The 23,231-nt window shown below is 42.0% G+C and overlaps 2 protein-coding genes across 6 annotated transcripts in view; both read right to left on the bottom strand.

Annotated features, from left to right (window-relative positions):
* Positions 1-932: 932 nt before the first annotated feature.
* LOC307230962 (putative peptidyl-tRNA hydrolase 2) lies at positions 933-5,108 on the bottom strand. 4 transcript variants are annotated; one of them, XR_013844179.1, is made up of 8 exons: positions 4,896-5,108; positions 4,066-4,179; positions 3,858-3,929; positions 3,669-3,743; positions 3,284-3,381; positions 3,020-3,134; positions 1,934-2,127; positions 933-1,675 (listed from the first exon to the last, which is right to left on the bottom strand). XR_013844179.1 is itself a non-coding variant. In XM_080001468.1 (7 exons), the coding sequence occupies exons 2-7, from the start codon at positions 4,171-4,173 to the stop codon at positions 2,041-2,043; spliced, it is 555 nt and encodes a 184-aa protein (XP_079857594.1). In that variant the 5' UTR covers positions 4,174-4,179; positions 4,841-5,108; the 3' UTR covers positions 933-2,040. The 4 variants fall into 4 exon arrangements, 3 of the variants coding, with proteins under 3 accessions (XP_079857594.1, XP_079857593.1, XP_079857595.1); XM_080001468.1 differs by having other exon boundaries at positions 933-2,127; positions 4,841-5,108; XM_080001467.1 differs by having other exon boundaries at positions 933-2,127.
* A 1,717-nt stretch (positions 5,109-6,825) lies between these two features.
* plxnb1b (plexin b1b) overlaps positions 6,826-23,231 on the bottom strand; it is a 91,631-nt gene continuing 75,225 nt past the window's right edge. The window contains exons 22-39 of one of the 2 annotated variants that reach the window (XM_080001290.1): positions 22,883-23,125; positions 22,447-22,626; positions 21,648-21,796; positions 21,417-21,517; positions 20,756-20,973; positions 19,996-20,174; positions 19,843-19,909; positions 19,301-19,447; positions 18,252-18,417; positions 17,062-17,165; positions 16,008-16,092; positions 12,517-12,683; positions 12,066-12,226; positions 10,766-10,913; positions 10,585-10,649; positions 10,275-10,350; positions 7,688-7,762; positions 6,826-7,487 (exon numbers count right to left, since the gene is read on the bottom strand). In XM_080001290.1, coding sequence (XP_079857416.1) covers positions 7,383-7,487; positions 7,688-7,762; positions 10,275-10,350; positions 10,585-10,649; positions 10,766-10,913; positions 12,066-12,226; positions 12,517-12,683; positions 16,008-16,092; positions 17,062-17,165; positions 18,252-18,417; positions 19,301-19,447; positions 19,843-19,909; positions 19,996-20,174; positions 20,756-20,973; positions 21,417-21,517; positions 21,648-21,796; positions 22,447-22,626; positions 22,883-23,125 — 2,436 coding nt within the window. In that variant the 3' untranslated portion in view covers positions 6,826-7,382. Of the gene's footprint in view, positions 7,488-7,687; positions 7,763-10,274; positions 10,351-10,584; positions 10,650-10,765; positions 10,914-12,065; positions 12,227-12,516; positions 12,684-16,007; positions 16,093-17,061; positions 17,166-18,251; positions 18,418-19,300; positions 19,448-19,842; positions 19,910-19,995; positions 20,175-20,755; positions 20,974-21,416; positions 21,518-21,647; positions 21,797-22,446; positions 22,627-22,882; positions 23,126-23,231 lie in introns of those variants that run through there. The other variant, XR_013844172.1, reaches the window with a different exon arrangement.

The following is a 23,231-nucleotide window of genomic DNA, read 5'->3' as shown; positions in this document are numbered from 1 at the left end:
GCGCCTTTTCCCCGTCGACGCACGGAGGGGGCGGGCACTATCCGAGGCGGGGCGCAGCGGCTCCGCTCCGTAGTCGTTGCGGGCGTCGCTGCCACACGGACGGAGGGAGCGGGAGAGTGTGGACGGACTCGGGAGTGGAAAAAAAAAAAAAAAACACTAACACGGATCTAAGATTTCAAATTTTGGGAACATTTTGTTTATTAAAAGCAAACACGTCGGAGCTCATTCGAACTAGTGGGATTATGTTGCTTATCCGTCTCCGCGAGAAGAGAACCTTCCGTCCCACCAGTACCTCTAAGTGGCGGCCCGTAGCTGCACGGGGTCTCTGGGGCCCGGTTGCAGGGTCAGCCCCGCCTCGGTGTCGCTCGTGTGGGATCCGCGACTGTTGACACAAATAAGGACCAAAGGCGAAAAATACAGTCACCTCGGTTTTCAAACCATACAATTTCGCTTTCTAACGGGAATTGTCGATATCGGTAATCCCGCTGTCTGCGACGGTGTCAGTTATCCGACGAATGGATATTCTGCTGATTGACAACACTAGAACGGGTCAATACCGAAACAATACTGTGAAGGAAGAGAAACGTCGCCGCAAATAATAGCGAGACGTGCGTCAGGACGTAGGCGATTGGCTCGTGGTCGTGTCACGGGACCTGGGTGGCGGCTTCGGATTGGCTGAGAGGGTAGCTGCCGACGTCATTTGTTGCGGTGGCCTGACGAACGAGCAGAACAAGAAAACCGCATTCCACAGTAACACACTGTACCTGCTGCCTCCCATAAGGGCTCTGTACAAACAATCAGCGACGGACTTTAATGAATTATATGGTGAGCGTTCTTCCTCGTCGTAAATGAACCGTCACCCACAATGAGTGTGCCCAAGACGCAGATCCGCACAGGCAGCGAAGAGGTAGCAATTACCACCACCACCACAATTCCTGACTCCTCTTGAGTTTTATTATGGAATCTTGCAGCTATTACAGAAGCGTACATCTTTTTTTTTTCTTTTGCATAAAGCAAAAAGGCCCATAACTATACAGCAACACCAAGGACCGCACATGACATATACAGTATATGGCCATAACAAACATGTAAACAAAATACAGCCTTTGACAATAAGTGTTATAATTTATGTGGGGTAGGAATCTTTTTTTTTTTGGGGGGGGGGGGGGTATAATTGAAAAATAATTGCATACATACATTTATCATTTAAACATCGAAAAAGTAAGCATCAACCTTTCTTCGGTTTATCAAGTTAACCGTGGATTGATTTTAACAGGAACCTACCTCTGCAACGGATCTGATCACAGTTCTATACTTGGACACGTATTGTGCCACGAGTTACAATAACAATAGTTGACAACCACAAAAAGAATATTCCCTACACTTGAATTTTGTCCCCGCCATCTAAAATTGGGAAAAAACGGAACAAGAGATGGCAACAGCATCTGCTTCTACAAACGAATGGGATGCCTTTTATTCTAAAACAGTGACAGGAAATCAGGTTTTCAAACAGATTTTCAAGCAATCCCTACACTAGCCAGCCTGGTTAGGTGTTTGAATTTAATCAGCAGAAATAAACAGATGCATTTGCCTGGTTAAAATGAAGAACCGCCTACATTTTCTTCCCACAGTGGTTGAGAGATGGTTCGCATCTGCAACGAGCAAAGCCAAGTCCCTGTAAAAGGAATAAATGGTGAAAGGGGTGAAATACATATATCTCTGTTGCCTTCCATTGTTCCTGCGCGAGGAACCAATTAATCTCCAACGTTCTCCAAATGCTTTCCAGACAGCATCTCAGACAGGGAGCTAAGACAAAAAAAAAAATTAAAAAATGGCGGTGTTATGCAGCGTCTGGTGTTTGGACATGTCTTGTTTGCCTCTTTTTCTCTCCCCCTTTTTATTTATTTTTTTCCTTCATAGGTTGTTGCTGCACCTTTGCGTGCCAAGACCCGCTCTCTTCTGCTGGGGAATGCTGCCCTCTGCTGGCTGCCCGTGCGGCACTGCACGGCCCACACATCGCCTCAGTGGCTCGGGAGTCGCTTAGAGCAGCTTCAAACTTCCAGTGACGTTGTTCACCATTTCTTCCTCGCCCATGATTGCGAGGACGGTGCGCGAGCCGGCCTCCACCTGCCACCAAACAATCAACGAGTAACGTTAGGAATATTACAATTGTTTTTCCCTTTCTTTTTACTTCATAGCAACGTCACTGATCCCAACCCTCCTCTAAAATTTGGATGATAGGCCGCAATTCAAGGTTGGAGGAGCTCAATTCACAAATATCAAGGGTGTGAGCATTTGTATAGAAAACAGTGGTGGAATAACTGGCAATGTATAAAATAAGGTGACCTTTGATGGTCCTATTCACTCACGACTTGTCGTGGCTGTTGGTCCAGCAATAAAAAGGCCTCCGGGCTCAATCGAGTTCAGCTGCCTATTTCAAAGCACCCCCTCTACGTAATGTAGCCAAGACCAAGAGAATCTTAAGCTACAAAATGCTATATTTTTTGTTTGATAAGGCAAACTGGTTGGAAAAACAGGCATTGGAAACATGCCCGGTTCAATAATAGGGTTTGCTAATGATTTGAGATAAAACCTTTTGATTAAAAAAAAAAGGCACAGCATTTGAAAAAAAACAAAACAAAACATTTTCACATTATTTTCAAAGTGGACAAAGGTCCATATAGTATAGTAATTACATTAGCATCAAATATTTCTGTTGTTCCCAGTAATGCGGTGGGGCCCACAAGCAAAAGTGCCACATGCCCCCTTGGCAGTGGCCGCCTGAAGGGTGCTCAACGCAAATCTGGACAAGCAGCAGTTCAATAGGGAACTAAGGCCATATTTAATACTCTTGGTGAAATGACTTTAATCAAAACTGCTTCAAATGATCTTGAACTTCCTAAGATGCTTTTTTGTCCAAGCCGAAATGGCTGACTTGTACGACCTTTACCATTTTATGATTTCCAAAAAAATAGTAATAACACAAAGGTATGGCTGGAGAGCGGCGTATACCCCTCACCTGGGTGAGCCCTGCGTCCTGCACCAGATAAGTGGGAAGGCTGAGGCTCATGGCCAGTGCCTGCAGCTCCAGGAGGTGAGCCATGTTTGTGCCTTGTACCACCACCTTCTTGGCACTGCAGCAATAACATAAACATTGTTGACTTTTCTCTCGATTTAACCAAATTATTTAATTAAACCTCGCATGCAGTACATAATAAATTAATAAATATTTGATAAAAAGTCTGGTGTCGGGCCACTGCCGAGTGACAGATGGCAGCCTTACCTGCTATGGTCCCATTTCCAGGCCATCTCTCGCCAGCTGTTCTTCGCCTGCAGAGCTTGGTACAGACCCACAGCAGCATGGCCCACCTGGGCGGCCACCTGCACAACGGCACACAGAAAGGCTTTATCCAAGCCTGGCCAGTTGACCATTAAGAATACAGCAATGCTGAAAGTGGGTCACATCGCGATCAAAATATCCTGACCCAATTATCCTCAACGGAGGAGAGTGAAGTTTCTGCATTCAAGTCAAAACAAGTCTAAAATAACAAATCCACCAAAATGTGCTTCCGGTTTCCAGCAACAGGAGCTGTGAGAGCTCAAGAACCATGCTCCTTTGCCCAACAACTTCCCAGACACAACGCTGTGTCCTCCTCCGCCAGACTGACCTTTCCCACGCCCATGGCAAGGTCCATGTTCACCACAAAGACCATCTTGAACATGAGGTCGTCGTCTCCCTCCTCCTGGCAGACAAAGCCGACACAGGGGAGAGATGGTTAGTGCCGGATTGGACATACCCCCACGACAACCGCCGTAGTAAGGTGTACCTGCCAGGACTAAGGCTAGCTTAAGGGCACCTCGTTCTCCAGCTTGTTGAAGTAGTACATGGCCGCCTCCTCAGCAGACACATTCCTAGTGTGCAGGAGAGCCTGAAGGAGTTAAAAAAAAAAAAAAAGTTTAAATTGTCATTTGTAACCATAGAAATGTGTGAGTGTTTTCCGCCTCATTGTGGATGAGTTCTGTAATGTGTTTTTCTTTCTTCCCATGTGGAGTTTGCTTCCCTACCTGCTTGGCCGCCTCTTCGGGAATATCTAGTTCCCGGAGTTGCTGCAGGAAGACAGGATTGACATCCTGAGAGCCTGCATCTGGGCCCGGCTGCTCCAAGGGCTCCATTGTTTACTTGAATAGTTTGCACAGAGGAAAAAAATAATTAAGCAGACCCCTAGGGTAAAAACAACAATGCCGTGCCGTACTGCAGCTCTCAGATCGTCACAAATTGTGCATTTAAAAAATATCACTAGATATCGCGTTAACGCCAACACACAATGGAATGTGATTCACTATTTATGCTCCTACAAACGTAGTCAATAGAATTGTATTCCAATGAAATAGCAAGAACAGTATTTAGATAAGGCATTATCTGTACACAGTTCAAACCCATGTTGGAAAGAGGGCTCGTTCTAGCATTACAAAATGAAATTCAAGGATTTATTTTTAATTTCCAAGGACTTCACGCAAAACAAATATGATACATTTTCTATGTGATCTTTATAATTAAAAAATAACATAATCTTAGTCTCATTGTCATTATAAATGTACATTTCCCTGGCATACTCTATGTCGTAAAAGCGATCCAATATATATGTATATACACACATACATATATATATATATATATATATATATATATATAGACACACACACACTGAATCAACAAAATCGTCACATATGTCCAGCTCGGCATTCATGCTAACCGGACGCAATACGATGTTTTCTTCTTTTAAATGACACCGAATGCGAAAGTTAGCGCACACATCTGGGTTGCGGATCAGTAGCTTACGTCGGCAGCTACTGATGCTAACTGGCGCTACCGTAACCGTAGGTGAGCTAGCCACCTGAGCTACGCAGCTAGCGGAACTGCAGCGGGACTCCCAGACGAGCAGATCCCAGGAAACGTCGGGGCGCTTTCGCTTCCGACGGCGACAAGGCGTGAACTCAGACTTTGCGGTCACAATGACGTCCCCTCGACGGCGACCTGTGGCTGCTCTCCGCACCTTCACTCCATTTCGAACATCAAACTCCGCTCGCTCCTACCGGAAGCCACCATCTGCGCTATTTGCCGCGCGTGGCTTCCTGTCCGTGCGTTATAGGGCCCGACGGGAAACAAGATCATCGCGATGAATAGGTTCCCCCTCCTCCCAACAACGAAGCAGACGTTCGAGGGGAAAACATCTTAATACTTTAGTTCACTATAATTACAAAAAGCATGGAAAAAAATTGTTTTATGAATACTTTATTACATCGCCATCTGTGAAAATTTGCACGCTTTCATTGAACAGGTTAAATCACTAGTTACATTATTAAATCAGTATGTACAATGATATTAACATACAAGACAATAAACATTCTTTAAACTGCTCTCTTGCAGAGCCTGCTCTACATAGTTGAATTTATACACCCTAACAACAGCATTTTCCCTCCGATGGCCTTGCCTTAATTATTAAGAGGCTTTATACCCATCTACACAGAAAGCGTATGACAGTAAAAACCATCCAATTAAATGAGTCATTAGTTAATTGTGTGTTAGGTTCTGTAGTGACGACCTACAGGCTAATGCGCACGCACCAGAGACCGATTACAGACAGAAATGTACCTTGTAACTCGAATTTAGAGGTTTTTTTTTATCCGTTTCCTCGAGAGGGTCGCTTGGACATGAAAAAGTACAGACGGTTTAAAGATAACTCCCCCACCCCCCACGGCCGTCGTATCTTTTTGGTCACTAAATGTGAGGAAGTCAAAAGTGCAAGCGCAACGTTAGTCCTTTTTGACTTGATCGTCGAGACCCTCTTCCCGCGGAAATGTTTGCTCAAAGCGTACCGTCTGAACTGGGGAGACCAAACACTTCAAAAACAGTACAGTGTGCTCGATTAAAAAAAACCTGACAAAACACACAAAACAGGAGTTTGGACATCGCTGGAGAAGATAAAACCAAAGGCAAAAATTGCCACAGCATTTCCAAGCAGTACCATAGCTACGGCCTACAGACTACAACATTCAGTCGTGTTTTTCTTTGTCGAAAAGGCGAAAGGAATGTTAAAATAGAGGCAAAAAACGAACAATAAAAGAGACATATTAGACCCAGAATAAAATACGTCGGTAACACACACCAAGAATCCACTTCATTTGCAGCCTTGGTACAGAATGGACTTCCGCTCGTCTCCATTCAAACTTTCCAGTGACATTTGACATTCAAACGAGGCACGCAGCGTAAAAAGGAGGAAGTGAGATGGCAGAAGATGCAGGTTTGAAGTACCTTCCAAATGCTTCCCAGAGTACCGTGTTTTGTTAGAAGGGGAAAGGCGAATTTTGAAAAGTGAACATTTCGATTGATTGAAACAGGTATGTGTCTGTGTGTCTGACCAGCGTTCCGTATTACACGTAACGTCTATGCATCAAGCCGCGTATCCTTGAAAGGACGGATATGTGCTACACCGCTAAGCCAGCGTTAGTTTTTTGGGACTGAGGTAGAGGGGGAATAATTTACCAAAAACGACCCCAGCCGAGTCTTCTCAATGTTTTTTTTTTTTTTTTTTCCCCAAAGTGTGGCATGGGAGAATAAGCGGTGCGCACGACCGATCGCTTCAGTCAGAAAGCCACCTTTACTCTCACAATGACGTTCACTTCCGTCAAGAAAAGACTTTCAGGAAGACATTTTATGCCAATCAAATCGTACAAAATTGTTCAAGAAACTATCGTCAAATTACTTATGATAACATGATGTGGCACGATAACAAGGTTGTTTACGGTGTTATTGCTGCTACGCACAAAGAGATATACAGACCCCCCCCCCCCCCCACACACACACACGAATGTCTTCTGACCCTATGGAAATTACAAACACATAAGGTACACTCTTTAAAATAAGTAGTTCTTCATAAAGTGAAAAAGAAAAAAATATATTGACATCACCAGTTACGACTTGATAGACAAAAGCTGGGACAAACGTCCTCCCATTTGCACGTTCCAACTTCAGTTTTTAAACTCCAGCAAATAGAGGAGCTGGACTGAAGTGGACTGGACGGGGCGAGAGTGGGGCCTTTCAACGTCCTTTCAGTTCAGCAAAGCACAATGAACCAGATCATATTGGAAAAAACATGTAGGTGCCGGTATGTGAACATGAATATCGTTCTTGTCAAAGGAAAAGCAGTAGCGTAATCAAACCAGTGCCCTCCCCTCAAAACAGAAGAGTCTCATCATCCCAGTCCATTCGTCTCGTCTGTACCCATGTCCTCCAAGGTACGCCCGGCAAAAACTTGAACATTTAAAAATGTTTCCCCCAATCCCTTCAGTTTGGCGGCTGGGCGCCGCTGGGCGACTCCCTGTCACAAGTCTGTGACTTTGTTTTCCACGGCGGCGGCGATCTGCTGCAGCCGGTAGCCCAGCTGCATCTTCTGGGCCGTGGGGTCCTCCTCCAATGCTGTGATGATCTGATGGAGGAGGAAGGACAGAGGAGATGGATCAGAAATATTACGTCTTGTAATGGGAAGACTGTAAGTTCAATCCCCGGCTCCTTTAGCCAGACACTCAACCCCTAACTGCTCCTGATGAGCCCTGCATGGCTTGCCTGCATTGCTGTGTAAACAAGTTGTAAGTCACTTTGAATGTAAGTCTGGGGTGATCCACCTACCTGGTCGTAGTATTTGTTGATATACTTGTACAACTCGTGCAGCGCGACGAGGTAGTTCAACTCTCCTGAGTAATTCTACAAGAAAGAAAGAAAGAAAGGTTTCCTTTGACATTGATGTCTATTTCCATTACAATTTAAATTGTGGCCCTGCCGAAAGCTTAAGTAAAAAGGAAGGTGGGGTTGAAACTAAAAGTATGTGGTTCGGTGTGAGGTCAGAGGTGGTTCAGTTAGGGATAAGAGTTAGTGTTTGTTACGTGTAGGAGTGAGTTTGGTGTAGCTAAGGTCAGGGTAAGCAATCTGCAAATGGAAAAGATTTAGGGAATCCCCAATGTGTAGACAAGCTGATAGGTCTACTAGTTCCACACATGACACAATTGTTACTCTGGATAATTGTGTCATATAAAAGTCCTTTCGATGTCTACGAGGCCCTAGTTGGCCATATGATGACAGGTGGTTGAAAGCAATGATTGACAAACATTGCTCCCCCCAAAAAAATGCTTTGCCTGAGTGAATGGTGTCTGGTTGTTTATTCATGTAAACAGTCATTGGTGAATTTGAACTTGAACGTGAATTGGTTAGATTTAATTCTGCTCCTCAGGCTTGTCAGTTGTCAGTTACCAACTTAGGCCACAAGATGGAGTTGGTCAGTTTTCAATAATTTCATAATAACCACTTCTTCTTTGGTCTCAATCTAAAGAACCACAGCAACTAGGAAGTCATGTATTTTGAGGGGAACTAGATCCTTTTGCATAATGGAACGCTACAGAAGTTTAGGTAAACACCTATACTACTGCTCACGTGAGCCTCTGAGCACAAGTGATTATAATGCTTTAAAACAGGCGTCTTCTACATGTTTTAGCCCAAGGACCCCTTGGTGGATAGAGAAACAGAGCAGGGACATCGTAGATATTTTCTAAATTAAATGTTGGGCTGCATTTTAAGCCTGGCCTATAATAACATATGCATAATGCCTTATTAACCTATTTTTATACTGTACTTATATACTATGCTTACAGTCCCTGTGTGTTTTTATTTCTGTTAGTTTAGTTCCGTTAGTAAACCAGGCACACTGTGGTATGCAGCTTTTTCTTGTTTTCACATATAGAATAAGTATTTCACAAATCTGAAATAGGGTTTGAAGTGCTGTTTATGCATTTTTTAAATTATAATCATATCTAATCTTGACTACTATAAGTACAGTACTTTTTATTTATTTATCCCGACCTGGTCTTAAAAGGCCTGTGTGTGAAATCCGCTCTTTTTCTGTTTCCCAAGTTCCCGTGAACGTAGCATCACTTCTGCTTTGGAGCGCTTTCAACTGGAGAGCCGCGTCTCCGCGTCTTCTAACGCAGTGTTTCCCAAACTTTTTACGGTCCGGTACCCTTCCACACATTCAACCTCCAGCTGCGTACCCCCTCTAGCACCATGGTCAGCATAATTTTGGTCTTTATTTAGTTATCTGACAAAAACAACATTTGCGCACCAGCTCACACGTACAGTGAAATTGTGAATTGTGAAGTTTCAGTCTTAAATCATTTTCCATTCAGTTCAGACTCAGACTTCAAGTGAGAAAATGTATCTGCAGTTTTAAAATTGAAATGGACTGGAATAGACCGGCTCAGAATAGCTCCAGACTCATTGATTTCACCGACAACATGACACAAGGCTGTAAAACTTGACAAGAAAAAGAAGGGCTCAGTTGAATAAAAATCGACCTCTGGCACGGCTCAGCAAGGCTGACGTGGCCAGTGGATCAGGAAGGATTAGGAAATAAACAATTTTAGTCTTATATAAATATTTGCTTAAATGCGTGCATGTTGACTAAAAGTATACTTTCTTTTACCAATGTACTGTAGATTAAGGCTCCACCAATTAGATGACCATAAAATAACTGACATTCAAATGAACTAATTTTGCTTGGAATTCTATTTACTACTTTTTAATTAAATTCGGAGATCATATCAAGATGGCTGGATATTGTATGGCATAAGGAAGTTATCTCCATGTTAACAGTTTGTGTTAACACTGGCAAGCCAACGACACCTAACTTAGTGATGCACAGAACTTAGTGATGCACAGAACTTAGTCTGGTGAACGACTGTTTTTATTGAGCGAATCGTCAGGAACTGAGAGTGTCCTGCACTCTCTCTACAGACAGCCAGCCGCTGCAGCCACAGTGATAGATGTGCAATCCGCACAATTTGTCATTTGCCAGTTGATGTGAAAATTGTTTAATAATTTTTTTTTTTTTTTTAATTTAAATTTATTTTACAAAATTCTTTCCCGGGTTACAAGTTAGTCTCAAGCCCTGGACTGTTTGAAAATGTAAATCACAATTATTTTGGCGTAGCCCCGACGTCACTACATGTACCACTGAGGTATGCATACCCCAGTTTGGGAATAGCTGTTCTAACATAATACCAGAGAACGAGGCCACAAGTTAATTGCTCGCGGATGGGGTTGTTCGCTGTTCAAGTTGAAGAGATTATTTGTCACATACATATGGTCATACAGATGGGACAGAAAAAAATTAAAAACAAGCTAAAATGAGCTGCCACCCAGAAACCCATGTCACAAGCCTGCTTACCCGAGACAGTTCGGCAAGAGCAGAGTTCATCTCCTGGTCGCTGGCTGATATAGTCTGCCTGATGTCGGCGTAATACCTACAACACACACACACACACACACACACACACACACACACACACACACACACACACACACACACACACACACACACACACACACACACACACACACACACACACACACGCACACACACACACACACACACACACACACACACACACACACACACTTCAGTGTGATTTCATATCCAGACATATCACTCCACACGACAAAGGTAGCTTTTCAAGAAACCAAGGCACCGTACTGACCTCTCCACCATCTGCTTGTAACGGGTAATATCTCTGGCGTACAGCAGCTTGTTTATCGGCGAATCCTGGCCGTTCAGGACGTGGGAGAGAGACGAACAAAAGAGACATGGGACGGTCAGAGACGTAGTTCATCCCTTTACAACACTGATGCTAATGCAGACCCCCAGTCAGTGACCCTCACCCGTCCCAACTTGTGCTCGGCGATGGTGCAGGAGTCCATGAAGGTTTGGGCGATGACCGACAGCACGGCGTCCACGTGGTCCGAGGCCTGCACATCGAAGATGAACTGCGGGTTCTTCACGATGTTGATCCAGAAGCGGAGGGGGAGACTGGACACACACACACACAGCAAGTTAGCGGTGGAGTCCGAGATAGAGAGAAAAAGATGATGATAGAGATAGTGATGGTGTAAGGGACACTGTTAGTGAAGTGTTGTGTAAAGTGCATGTGCATGTAACTCCCGGTGACAGTGTGTTATGCCAGTGCATGCGCTGTATAGAGGACCAAATGACTCAAAATAAAATTCTTAAACCAATAAATAAGTCAATGAATCAATAAATGTAGCATTTTATTTTAAAATATTCCATGAAAACATTCCAATATTTACAGTTGAAATTCTAAATATATGAATCTTAACCCCCCCCCCCCTCTTTTTAGGCTTCGATTTAATGATAAAGGCCAGGGCCTTTATCATTAAATAGTGAAAAGTGTAAAGTGAAAATAAATATGCGTTCTGAGTTGGGGGGGGGGGGGTTATCTTGTTTTAGGGGAGGGTCCATGCCAAGTATGACCGCTCCAATACATGTAAAATGTGTTTAGAAACAAATCACCAAATCACTTTTTTGGGTTATATTTGGTTGTTGATCATAAGGTTTAGTGTATATTGTCATATTTTATTGTGTACAGTCAACCATTGGGTTTTATTGTTTATTTTCACATTTTTCCATATACCCATTTTCCATCACATTTTTCCATATATTGCCATTTTCTTTTTTATATTATTATTATCATCGTGTATTTTTTATGTAAGCCATTACTGACACTGCAATTTCCCTCAAAGGATGAATAAAGATGTCTAAATAAAAAGTATCTATCTATCTATTATCTATAGATAGATAGATAGATAGATATTATTATCTATTATCTTATTCATAATAGGCTTTCCCCAATTACACTTTTCTAAGATAAGATAATGAAAGACGTGTTCTGAAAAGACGTATTTCAGACACCAATGACCCAAAAAGATAAGACATGTCACAATAGCCAATAGACGTTTCACAAACGTCAGCCAACACCAGGGGATCGCTGTCTAGCGACTTTTTGGCATCTGGCTGGTGATAATCAAGAAAAGCATGTGCAACATAAGTATCTGTTGATTTGATCATTTACTTCTGAGTTATATGGTCATAGTGCTACCGTCCGCTTGGGAATATGTGTGTGTGTGTGTGTGTGTGTGTGTGTGTGTGTGTGGGCACGCTCACCTGTTGGTCTTCCAGATGTGGATGGTCTCGGGGTCAGAAATTCCGTGGTGTCCTGCCTGGTCGTCCAGCAGGTCAAAGAAGTATTTGACAGCAAGCGGGACTGGGCGACTGGTGCTCAAGATCACGGTGAACAGGTCGTCTACAAATTTCTGCAGCGTCCCCTGCGATTAAAAAAAATAAATGTAATCTTAACGCATATTTTTATTTTTTTCCATCTTTGGAGATGAATTGCGCGCGTTAGGATTATCCAGCAAGCTTTGAGAAAATGTCTTATTCTCCTTATTTAAAAAATACAAAATTGTAAAAAAAAAAAAAAGTGTTTCGATGCACGGTTGTCTTGGGTAAGATTCAATAAAAATGACTTGTATACATTATAGCTTAATTGAATTCGATGTTCATTTAAAATTTCATCAAAGTTTATTTGATTCAAAATCTGCGCTGGTGGTTGTACCTTCATGGAGAGCAGGCGCGTCAGGTAGATCTCAGGTATAGCCTTGGCCCGCTCCCGCTCCCTCAAGCTGCCACGCCGGTGCTTGGGGAGCTCGGGCTCCTCGCTGGCCTTCACAAGGTGCCAGAGCCGGACCCCTCCCTCATCGGCATCTTCCAGCATGGGGGTCTCTATAACGACAACAACAAAAACAAAAACAACAAATGGATGGGCAGACGGGGAAAGCGGCTAACTTTTTCAACAGAATGTCATTTTTATTTTCTGGAGTGTCATTCACACCAGACCACCCACTGGCAACGGGGTCATAATGAAATATCGCTATGGCTTATGGGTGGACTCCACGATTGGAGTATCCCACTGATATTACATATACAAATATACATGTAAAGATAAAATTGTTTTTATACTTAAGCAAAGTGTCCTATACAACAACCCACATGCAAGTTTCAGACAAACTGTTTAAAACGTGAATAAAAACTATTTACTAACAAAAATTGGAAAACAGCATTTTTGCCTCCACCCACTATAACTAAACTTTACCTTCGGAAATCGTATTTTTACATTACTGTGTGAATCCATTTCATATTTCATGCTTGAAACATTTTTTGTGTGAGTAATTCATTATCGGTAATGAAAATGTTACATTTTAGCTGTGTCCTATAATATTCACTCAACCCTGTTACCCTGTTTAACACATTTGGAATATTCCACAAGTCACACGTTCAACAAGAAGTGGCCTCTGAATTCCCTGAAGGCCGTGGGAAGAAGTAAAGCCAGTTTTCTCATTCTTTTTTTTTTTTTCTGTATTTTCATTGATATCGTGACGTTGACTTGAGAAGGTCACTCAATATACAACCCTGTTACCAAAACAGCTTCAAAGTCATTCATTTATTTTGTTAAATGTATATATTTTTCCGAGATTATTTTTGTCACCGCTTTATATTCAGGTGCTTGTGTTAATAAGACTATATACGTGTTAATAACAGCATTTATTAACAGTTGAGAACGCAAGGAGTGGAGGTGGAAAAGGCGGATGAGTTCAAGTACTTGGGGTCGACCTTCCAAAGCAGCAGAGTGCGGGAGAGAGGTGAAGAAGAGAGTACAGGCAGGGTGGAGTGGGTGGAGAAGAGTGTCCGGAGTGATCTGTGACAGTTCCAGCAAGAGTGAAGGGGAAGGTCTACAGGACGGTAGTGAGACCAGCTATGTTGTACGGTTTAGAGGCGGTGGCACTGACAAAAAGGCAGGTGGCTGAACTGGAGGTGGCAGAGTTGAGGATGTTGAGATTCTCATTGGGAGTGACAAGGATGGACAGGATTAAGAATGAGTACATTAGAGGGACAGCTCAGGTTGGACAGTTTGGTGGAAAAGTGAGAGAGGCCAGACTGAGATGGTTTGGACACGTGTGTTGGAGAGATAAGAGTTACATTGGGAGAATGAACGTGAGGATGGAGCTGCCAGGAAAGAGGAAAAGAGGAAGACCAAAGAGAAGGTTTATGGATGTGGGGAGGGAGGACATGCAGGCGGTTGGTGTAAGGGAGGAAGATGCGCAGAACAGAAGGTATTGGAGGCAGATGATCAGCTGTGATGACCCCTAACGGGAGCAGCCGAAGGGACTAGATTAGCAGTTAACTATGCACTTATTAACAGTTAACTATGCTTTTTTTAATGTGTTAATAAGACCATATAAGTGTTAATAACAGCATTTAACTATGCATTTATTAAAAGTTACCGATGCACCTGTTAACTGTGCTTTTATTGTGTTAATATAAGCCTATATAAGTGTTAATAACAGCATTTATAAGCAGCTAATAGTAACATTTATGAACAGTTTACTATGCTCTTTGCAGCTACCGGATCTAAAGTGAGAATAGTGCCCCATTACGGTTAATAAATCCTTCATTATGCACTTGTTAACAGTTAACTATGCTTTTATTATGTGTTACTGAGTCTATATAAGTGTTACTAATAGCATTTATCAGCAGTTAACTATGCACTTATTAAAAGTTACCAATACACTTGTTAACTATGCATTTATTGTGTTAATAAGACTATATAAGTGTTAATAACAGCATTTATAAGCCGCTAATAGTAGCATTAATTGGCAGTTAACTATGCACTTATTAACAGTTAACAATGTTTTTATTATGTTTTAATAAGACTATATAAGTGTTAATAATAGCAATTATCAGCAGTTAACTATGCACTTATTAACAGTTAACAATGTTTTTATTATGTTTTAATAAGACTATATAAGTGTTAATAATAGCAATTATCAGCAGTTAACTATGCACTTATTAACAGTTACCAATACACTTGTTTACTGTGCTTTTATTGTGTTAATATAAGCCTATATAAGTGTTAATAACAGCATTTATAAGCAGCTAATAGTAAAAAAACAGTTAACTTTGCTTTTTGGAGCTACCGGATCTAAAACAAGAATAGTGCCCCATTAAGTTTAATAAATCCTTTATTATGCACTTGTTAACAGTTAACTATGCTTTTATTATGTGTTAATAAGTCTATATAAGTGTTAATAATAGCATTTATCAGCTGTTAACTGCACTTAACAGTTAACTATGCTTTTATTATTGTGTTAATAAGACTATATAAGTGTTAATAACAGCATTTATAAGCAGCAAATAGTAGCATTAATTGGCAGTTAATTATGCATTAATTAACATTGCTTTTTTGGAATACCGGATCTAAAGCGAGAATAATGCCTTATTAAGGTTAATAAATGCTTTATTATGCACTTATTAACAGTTAACTATGCTTTTCGCAGTTCCCCATGTGGAATGGTTGATAGAATGTGAATAGAAATTACATATAAATACAATATTTTAAAGGTGAAGCATAAAAACACTTTAAGACAGTTGTTTTGAATTCTTTCACTCTTTCACTTTCACGTAAATGGCAGCCACATGTGCACACACAAAGAGGACACAAAACAAAAAACAACACATGTGGACACGTGTTTTTGACGCTGACTGTGCATAGTTAACTGCTATTAAATGATATTATTAACATGTATATAGTCTTAACACAATAATAATGTAAATTAGCATCTTATAAGGACCTTATTAGCTATTAAGTGACGCTTATTCTAAGCACCTTAACATAAAGAGTAATGTACATGTTAATGGTACACACTCTACAAGGTGAGCCACACATTTTGTATATTTGCTGACTCTATGCTAAAAACCCAACTCAGTTACTTGTACCCTGTTACTCATTTAAGCTGTCTTCAGCATAGAAACCTTTTTAAAAATGGCATATCATTACCCAAGATGGGTAAACACATTTTTTGAATGGTTTAATGTGCATTTCCTTAGATTCAATGTCGAAAGATGATTAGAAATAAATTATATTTTTTAAGAGTTACACCCTAATCGTGTAACCACCCTTACACGAGGCCTTTATTAATCTCAGGGAAAATGCTGACTATGTTCCAAGGGGAAAAATGATTTTTCCTTTAAGGGGAGAAATTGACTCACTCTCTCCTGCCACGTAGTCGTGGTTGTCGTGGTGAATGTGTTTGGTGTGGCGTGGCACCAGGGCCACAGTTGCGCCGTCCGGGACCTAAGTCAAAACAAATATGACAGATTAAAAAAAAATTATAATAATAAATAATAATAATAAAAAACACAATTATAGCAAGACCTACTAAACTGCAAATAAAAGTTACTATGAATAAACAATAAATGGTAACAGTTTGAAATGAAAAACTGCTATTCTCCTGTCTTGTTTAGACTTTTAATGCCTTCATTTTTAAAATAGTTCATTCTGGCATTAAGAAAGGAAATGTAAGGACTTAAATGCTTTTTTAAGCACTTTTTTATTTATCTTCAAGGACTTTCAAGGACGAGTGATTAATTTTCAATGTGATCTTTATTCATAATAATAAAATCTTAGCCTGCTGATCTATTATTTATATTAGTACATCTATATATCTATTATTAATCTCATTGTCATCTACTATTAGTGTCTATTTCCAACCATGCTGGATTACAAATAGATTTCCCTGGCATAATCAATGTCGAAAAATCCATTCTGATTCTAAAAACTCTTTATTATGTTACAACATGAAGAACAAAACCAGGGGTAATATCAAAGGTTTTCAATGATCGTGTTTTTTTTTCCGAAGCACTTGAGCACAAAAGAGGCTACTTTCAAGTTTTTCCTGTACTTAAATGTCTGAAGAAGAAATTTAAGCACCCTCAAGGACCCGGTAAGAACCCTGTTCAAATTTGTATCAGGAAAATGTAAACAGAAGAATCATCTATCCTTATCGAGGAAAATTAACGTTCGGGGTGTAGCTTATGGTTCATGTTTGTCGTGGTGCAAAGAAGTGCAAACTCAATTCTACTTAGTTGTGAGTGATTGATTCAAACTGTCCATGTTTTCATCCTTTTACGCCTGGCGACAGACAAGACAGACAACATCCGAATAGATATTGTAGATATATAGCTATATTGCGTGAGGTGAAGCGCTGAACATTATCAGTTTCAAGTACTTTTGAAATGTGTTTTGCTGAGATTGCGTGCATACCTTGTAGTGCTGGAGTGTGTTCAGGCGTTTCCAGTCGCCCTGGACTACGGACGTCAAGTCCTCGTCAGACAGGATGAGATGTCCAGCCACGCCCGACCTCCACTCTGAAACACATGCAGTGAGACTCCGTGTGCACCGACCCGATTTCCGTGACAGGTGAGATCGAGATGAAGTGAGCTTGTTATCTGGACAAAATAAAGTTGTGTCTATATTTGTGTGTTTTTTTACTGTCGTTGTGGGGACATCAAGTGGAATTCAATGTGACACACAATTAGAGGAAAAATGTGAAGCACAGTTACAAAACCACTCTAACCAGAACTAACAGACCCCCCAAACTGCCCCTTCCATTGACTCCTCACCTGAGAATGTGGTGTGTGTGTGTGTGTGTGTGTGTGTGTGCGTGCGTGCGTTCGTGTTTCGCTGCCCTTACAAGGACATTAGTTTGAATCCAAAGTGAGACACACAATTAGGTAAAACATCCATTATTGCAATAACTAAGGATATGGCCGTAGACTTTAGTAAATCTTCCCACTCAAGGGTCAGGGGTTCAACTGTTGAACTGATAGAAAGTTAGAAGTATGTTGGCACTGTGATTATGTGTATTATGTTTTATTTCAGCAAAGACTAAATATTTTAAACCTGGATAGACACTATGCATTTTATTGTACAGATATTTTATAGAGTTGGTTTCAACTTTTTCCACGATTTCCTGGTATGGGAATCTAAATATTTCGGTTTATTTTTCTGGTTCACTGTTTTTTCTTTAGTTGGCCAAATTCTTCCAGTTTATTATTATTTCTATTTTTTTACATTCAAATTTATTTAGACTTTATTTATTTAGGTTATATTTGTTGTTCATCATTAGGTTTTGTGTATTTTTCCATATATTACCATTTTCATTTAAGATTTAAGCCAACATTTAAGCCATTGCTTAACAGTAACAGTAATAACAGTAATAATACTGTTATATGATCCGGCCACTGTATGAATATATTTGTGAAATTATTCTGTTTTTAGTTTCTTGTTATGATGCTGTATTGGGTCCTTAATGTCTTACTCGTATGTCCTACTGTTCTCATTGTTGGTGTTATTGTGCCGGTTGCCGCAGACTAAATTGCCCCCTTGAGGGACGAGACCTGAAACTGAACTGACCACACTAACTCTCCGTGTGTGTGCATGTGGACACTCACCCAGGTCCAGGGAGTCAGCATGTGGCCGGTGGGAGAAGGAGGTGCCCTTGTAGACCTGGTCCAGCAACTTCTCCTTGACCTGGGTGATGGTGTCGCAGTCCAGCACCTTGGATGGCATCGGCTGGGTCTCGTTAACCCCACCACCCTGCATCAGCACATTCAGGGTCTGGAGAGAGGGAGAGAGAGAGAGAGAGGCAGAGAGAGGGAGAGAGAGAGAGAGAGAGAGAGAGAGAGAGAGAGAGAGAGAGAGAGAGGCCGAGAGAGCAAGAGGGAGAGAGAGAGAGAGAGAGAGAGAGAGAGAGAGAGAGAGAGAGAGAGAGGCCGAGAGAGAGAGAGAGAGAGGCAGAGAGAGCAAGAGGGAGAGGGAGATTCCATCCAAGTTTATATCTATTGCTTTTGTCTGGTCTCTTTCGACGTTTATCATACAACACAGATGTACAATGCAATTAAACTGTATGTTAATAAAAAATAAGTTAAAATATGATTTTACAACATCAAAACAATGCAGCTGATACATTTTAACTGTAACCAGAAGTGAGATGGTATTCAAGTCAGTGAGAAGCCAGTAGTATTCAAACTCCCCCCACCGCCACCTAGTGGGGCATGGAGGAATTGCAAGTGGGGCGTGAGAAAATTCAAGATTTTCATAGTAAGACCTACTTTAGTCTTGAAGTAGATCTTTAATATATAATTTAAGCAGGGAGAGAAAGGGTGTATTTTAATTTGTTAATTGAAAATTATTTGATATGATTTGTTCATATTTTAATTAATTTTCACTATTATTATAGTCATTATATTATTAAAATTATAATTTCTGCCCCGTTGGTCTGTGTGAATAGGCAATATATGCCACAAATGAATGTGACTGCTCCACCTTCTTTACTATAAACTACTCGTACTTTGTGGGAGGGGACGCGTCAATTCCTCGGCAAAAAAGCTTGAATACCACTGGTCTAAGTGCTTGAATGGAGACCCATTCAATTGATGTTGATTTTCTCATCATCTACTAGGTCCAGACAAATGACGGTTGTGTGGGTGTCTCTCCTCACCAGGGTCTTGTACTCAATGTCCTCGCGGAGCAGCCTATTGTCGTTGAGCGTGTACTTGGCCTTTCCTGTGATGGCATCCACGGGCCCTTTGTCCACCTGGTGTTTGATGGCCCTGAACAGCATATAGAGAGACTCGCCAGCCGAGTCCTGAGGACACGGACACACACACGGACACACACACGGATATACATACACACACACACACACACACACACACACACACAAGCAATACAGAAAAACATCAACTTCAGTTGGTTTTAAGTTAAATTTTGGAATTCAACTTTTGAATCTTCAATGCCTTGGTAAAGGGACAATTATGCAGTTAAGCAAGTAGAAAAAAATGCCATGATGCATGACACAAACCAATACACCAAATACGTGCAGTACTATATATACATGCATACTAAGAGGTCATCTTATATTTAGGAGAAGATAAGAATATAATGCATCGAGTTAGCAATCAATAAGGTAGTCCTTACTAATGTGACTAACTTCCATGTAGTATGTGTTTGTGAATTTGTTAAGCGTTTTCAGATGCTCACCCTCAAGAAGGCGTAGAGGCAGATGGACATCCAGTTTGTCAGCAGCTTCTCCACCACCGTCTCCGTCCTGTGCGGGGACGGCGCAAAGGGGTCGTATGAGTATCACACACCTTCTAGTCACAAACTGTTCCTATAAAGTAGCCATCAGCGTACCTGCGCAGCATGAGTTTGGGGTTCTTGGCGACGTACTGTTCCACTAGGTCGTTGAGCAGTGTCTTGAGGATGTCGGTGAAGTACTCCAGCTTCCCGTGCAGCGCCACGGTCAGCAGGGAGGCCACATAGGCCCGGTCCCTGGGGGAAAACGTCCTCTGGCTCTCCAGCGTGTGGATGAACTGAAATGGGCGTGGGCCGGGGTGGGGGTGGGTGGGGTACAAAAAAACAGAACAGGTCAACTTTGCCCGACCCAACCCATCAGCACTTTGCACGCTGTGAAGCAGATGCAAGTGATGTCATCACATTGTCCTTAATTTTTATCTTAAAACATAACTTTGGAGCCGGTGGCGTCTACTTTGCAACAATGCAGAACTGACCATTTTAGGTGTGACCGGGGCCCTCAACGTAGCAGAGCGTGTGTTCAAAGAACACGGTTTCCATAATTCCACTGAATGGCTCACAAATAAATGCGTCCTTCTACGTAGCGGCTTATCCCCCATGACCGTGAGACACCAGGCGTGTGTATTAGCTGAGCCACACAGGAAGTTAATGTTGCTGTGGCCCTCTCCAGGGTGGTTTCAGAACAGCCATTTTGAATGTTCATTAATGGAAACTGACATTAAATTCTTATGACAAAATGCAGTCATTTCTAATTTCTCTCTTGTCTATGTTGCTCTTTTGGTTTCGTTTGTTAACCAGCCATACTGTGTAGGATGTGTACCAAGACCAGTCAGTCTTCTAAGGACCAGTACTTTTCTACCTTGGTAAGAAAGAGTTTGCTGTTGAGCAGGTTGGAGAGCTGCACCAGGCCCTGCTCCACGGTCTGCCGGCGGCACTCCTGGACGTCCAGGTCCCGCCTCAGCGGCGACTCCCGGTGGCCGGGGAAGAAGATTCGCTCTGCGTACATGCGGTAGTCCAGGAAGGGGATGCCCGAGCCCACGAGGTCGCTGGACACGTCCATCATCTCGGTCATCAAGTCTGGAGAGGGTCCAGAAAAAGGAATGGTAACTTAAAAAGGTAGTGGGTATGGTTCTGGGGGGCGGGACAACTTATTATTTGGACTTTGTTCCAGAATACTTTTAAGATAAATAAACAAATATACAACTTTTACTATAAATAAAAATCCAATCAGAATTTGTTTTATAGTCTTAAAAAATAGCCTCAACAAGAGGTCTTGAAATGTCTTCTTTCAAAGTAGAGCATCAAAAGTCGAGCATCGATAATCTCGAGCACACAATTCTAAAGCCAATTTATCGAAAAAAAACAAAACAAAAGAGAGAAGCATATTGTTGTTCCTAGATCCTATGGTTATATCAACATTAGGGTTTTGTGTTTTGCTCCTGATGTCATGGAATAATGCCATGCAAGATACAACAAACTGAAATACATGGACCTTCGTGCCAGTCCCATTTGTGCCCAACCTGTGAACTCTTTCTTGCAGCAGTCCCTGACGCTGGTCTCCAGGTTCTCCAGCTGGATCTGGACCTTCTTGTAGTCCCTCAGTGCCTGCTTGCTCTTCCTCCTGACAAGGGAACCACCACAAAGGTTATCAGAGGCCACATTTGTTGGTGTTGAGCAAACAGCTGCACTCGCCAAAATAGAAGCGCACGGACACACGAACGCACGGACGCCCGCACTTCCAGCTCTCTGACCTGTAGATGAGCACTATGATGAGGACGATGAGGGCCACAATGGACGCCCCGACTCCCACGCCGATCTGAGCCTCCATGGGGAAGGTGGACAGACTGAGGCTGTCATACTGGACCTTTCCCAGGGCAAATTTCAGATTGCCCATCTCGACCTAGAATACACACAAAGAAGGTTCAGAAACTTTTAACACCCCACTTGTGTTTAGAAAGCAACCTGTTATATTCCCTTTGCGACTTTAATTCTTTAAAGTCGCAAAGACTGACATTTGAACTTTTGCGTGGTGGCTATGGCAGGAGACGAGGTTCATTCTGGCATTACACAATGAAATTCAAAACAAATATAATACATTTTCAATGTGATCTTTATTAATTTTAATATAATATAATCTTAGTCTAATTGTTTATTATTTGTATTAGTTTATCCATATATCCGATATTAATGTCATTTTCATCTACTATTATAAGTGTCTATTTCCAACCATGTTGGATTCAATTTACATTTCCGGACGAAATTCAAGCACCTCAAGGATGTGGTGAGAACCCTGAGGAGATCGCGCACCGTCTGCGAGCATAGTCATCCTCTTCCTGATATGTGTAATAAAACTTCCTGTGCAGCAGCACCATATCCTAACAGTGTATTATCCAGTATACTGACAGTCAGAATAACTAACCTTCAGTGGTCAGACCACTTCATGTGAAGTCAATGGTTTCCTTTGGGCTCGGTAATGCCACTTTAAGGCCTTAAAAAATAAAAAATAAAAAAGGGTACAGAAACTCAGGGTGAGGGGAAGAGTTGACTCACGGTGAAGTCCAGCAAGTTGTCTGAGCCCTTGCGCTTCATGCGGTGAGGTCCTGGGCCGGGCTGCTGTGGAGGGGGCTCACAGTAGAGGTGGTTCCTGGTCAGCGTCTTCACGGCGCACACCCCCTCCCCAACCAGAACCACCACCTCCTCTTTAGTGATGGCCAGGTCCAGGTTTTCCCCCTGGGTGGTCAGTGGGTGGAGGGACAAAGGGTGGATGGGGAGAAATTAAGTTAAGAGTGGCTAGGAAAAAATATATATACTTTAAATACTAAAAATACAATTTTTAAAACTTGAAATAAAAGACTGAGTAAGACATTTCACTGCATATACTGTATGTATGAACGTATGTATGTGACAAATAAACCTCTTGAATCTTGAAATACTAAAAATGCTATTTTGTTTGGTGAATCGAGACCAGATGACCAATGAGACTCACCTCCAGCTGGATGAAGCTGCCCGGGTTGTAACGGTAGGCCTTGAGGGGCTCCTGCTGGTTGAGCGGGTGCAGGACTGGGTCGGCCTCGTAGCTGAAGGCCTCGGTGTTGAGGCGGCTGAAGTCGAAGCGCAGGGTGTCCAGGAGGAGCTCCACAGTGACCTTTGACCCCCAAACGGAGGAGTCCACCGCAGGGGAGCGGCAGAGGATCATCGTGGAGGAGTTGACCTTGCACCGCTCCGTGAACTATCAGAAGGAGGGGGTGGGATGATAGGGCAGGGAAAGGGTTAAACCACTGACTGTTCCTTTTAATCAATTTCAATGTTTTCTCTGGAAAATATGATGGATAAGA

Source organism: Zeus faber, assembly GCF_960531495.2.
Source record: "Zeus faber genome assembly, chromosome: 5".
In the NCBI taxonomy this organism is placed as follows: Eukaryota; Metazoa; Chordata; class Actinopteri; order Zeiformes; family Zeidae; genus Zeus; species Zeus faber.
This window is presented reverse-complemented; position numbering and strand designations above follow the sequence as displayed.

Excerpts from the sequence above, each read along its gene's own strand:
- LOC307230962 (XM_080001468.1), bottom strand. The coding sequence starts at position 4,173 with ATGGAGCCCTTGGAGCAGCCGGGCCCAGATGCAGGCTCTCAGGATGTC. Across the intron at positions 3,382-3,668 it reads TTGCCATGGGCGTGGGAAAG|GTGGCCGCCCAGGTGGGCCA; the intron begins GTCAGTCTGGCG and ends GCCGTTGTGCAG. Across the intron at positions 3,135-3,283 it reads TGGAAATGGGACCATAGCAG|TGCCAAGAAGGTGGTGGTAC; the intron begins GTAAGGCTGCCA and ends TTATTGCTGCAG.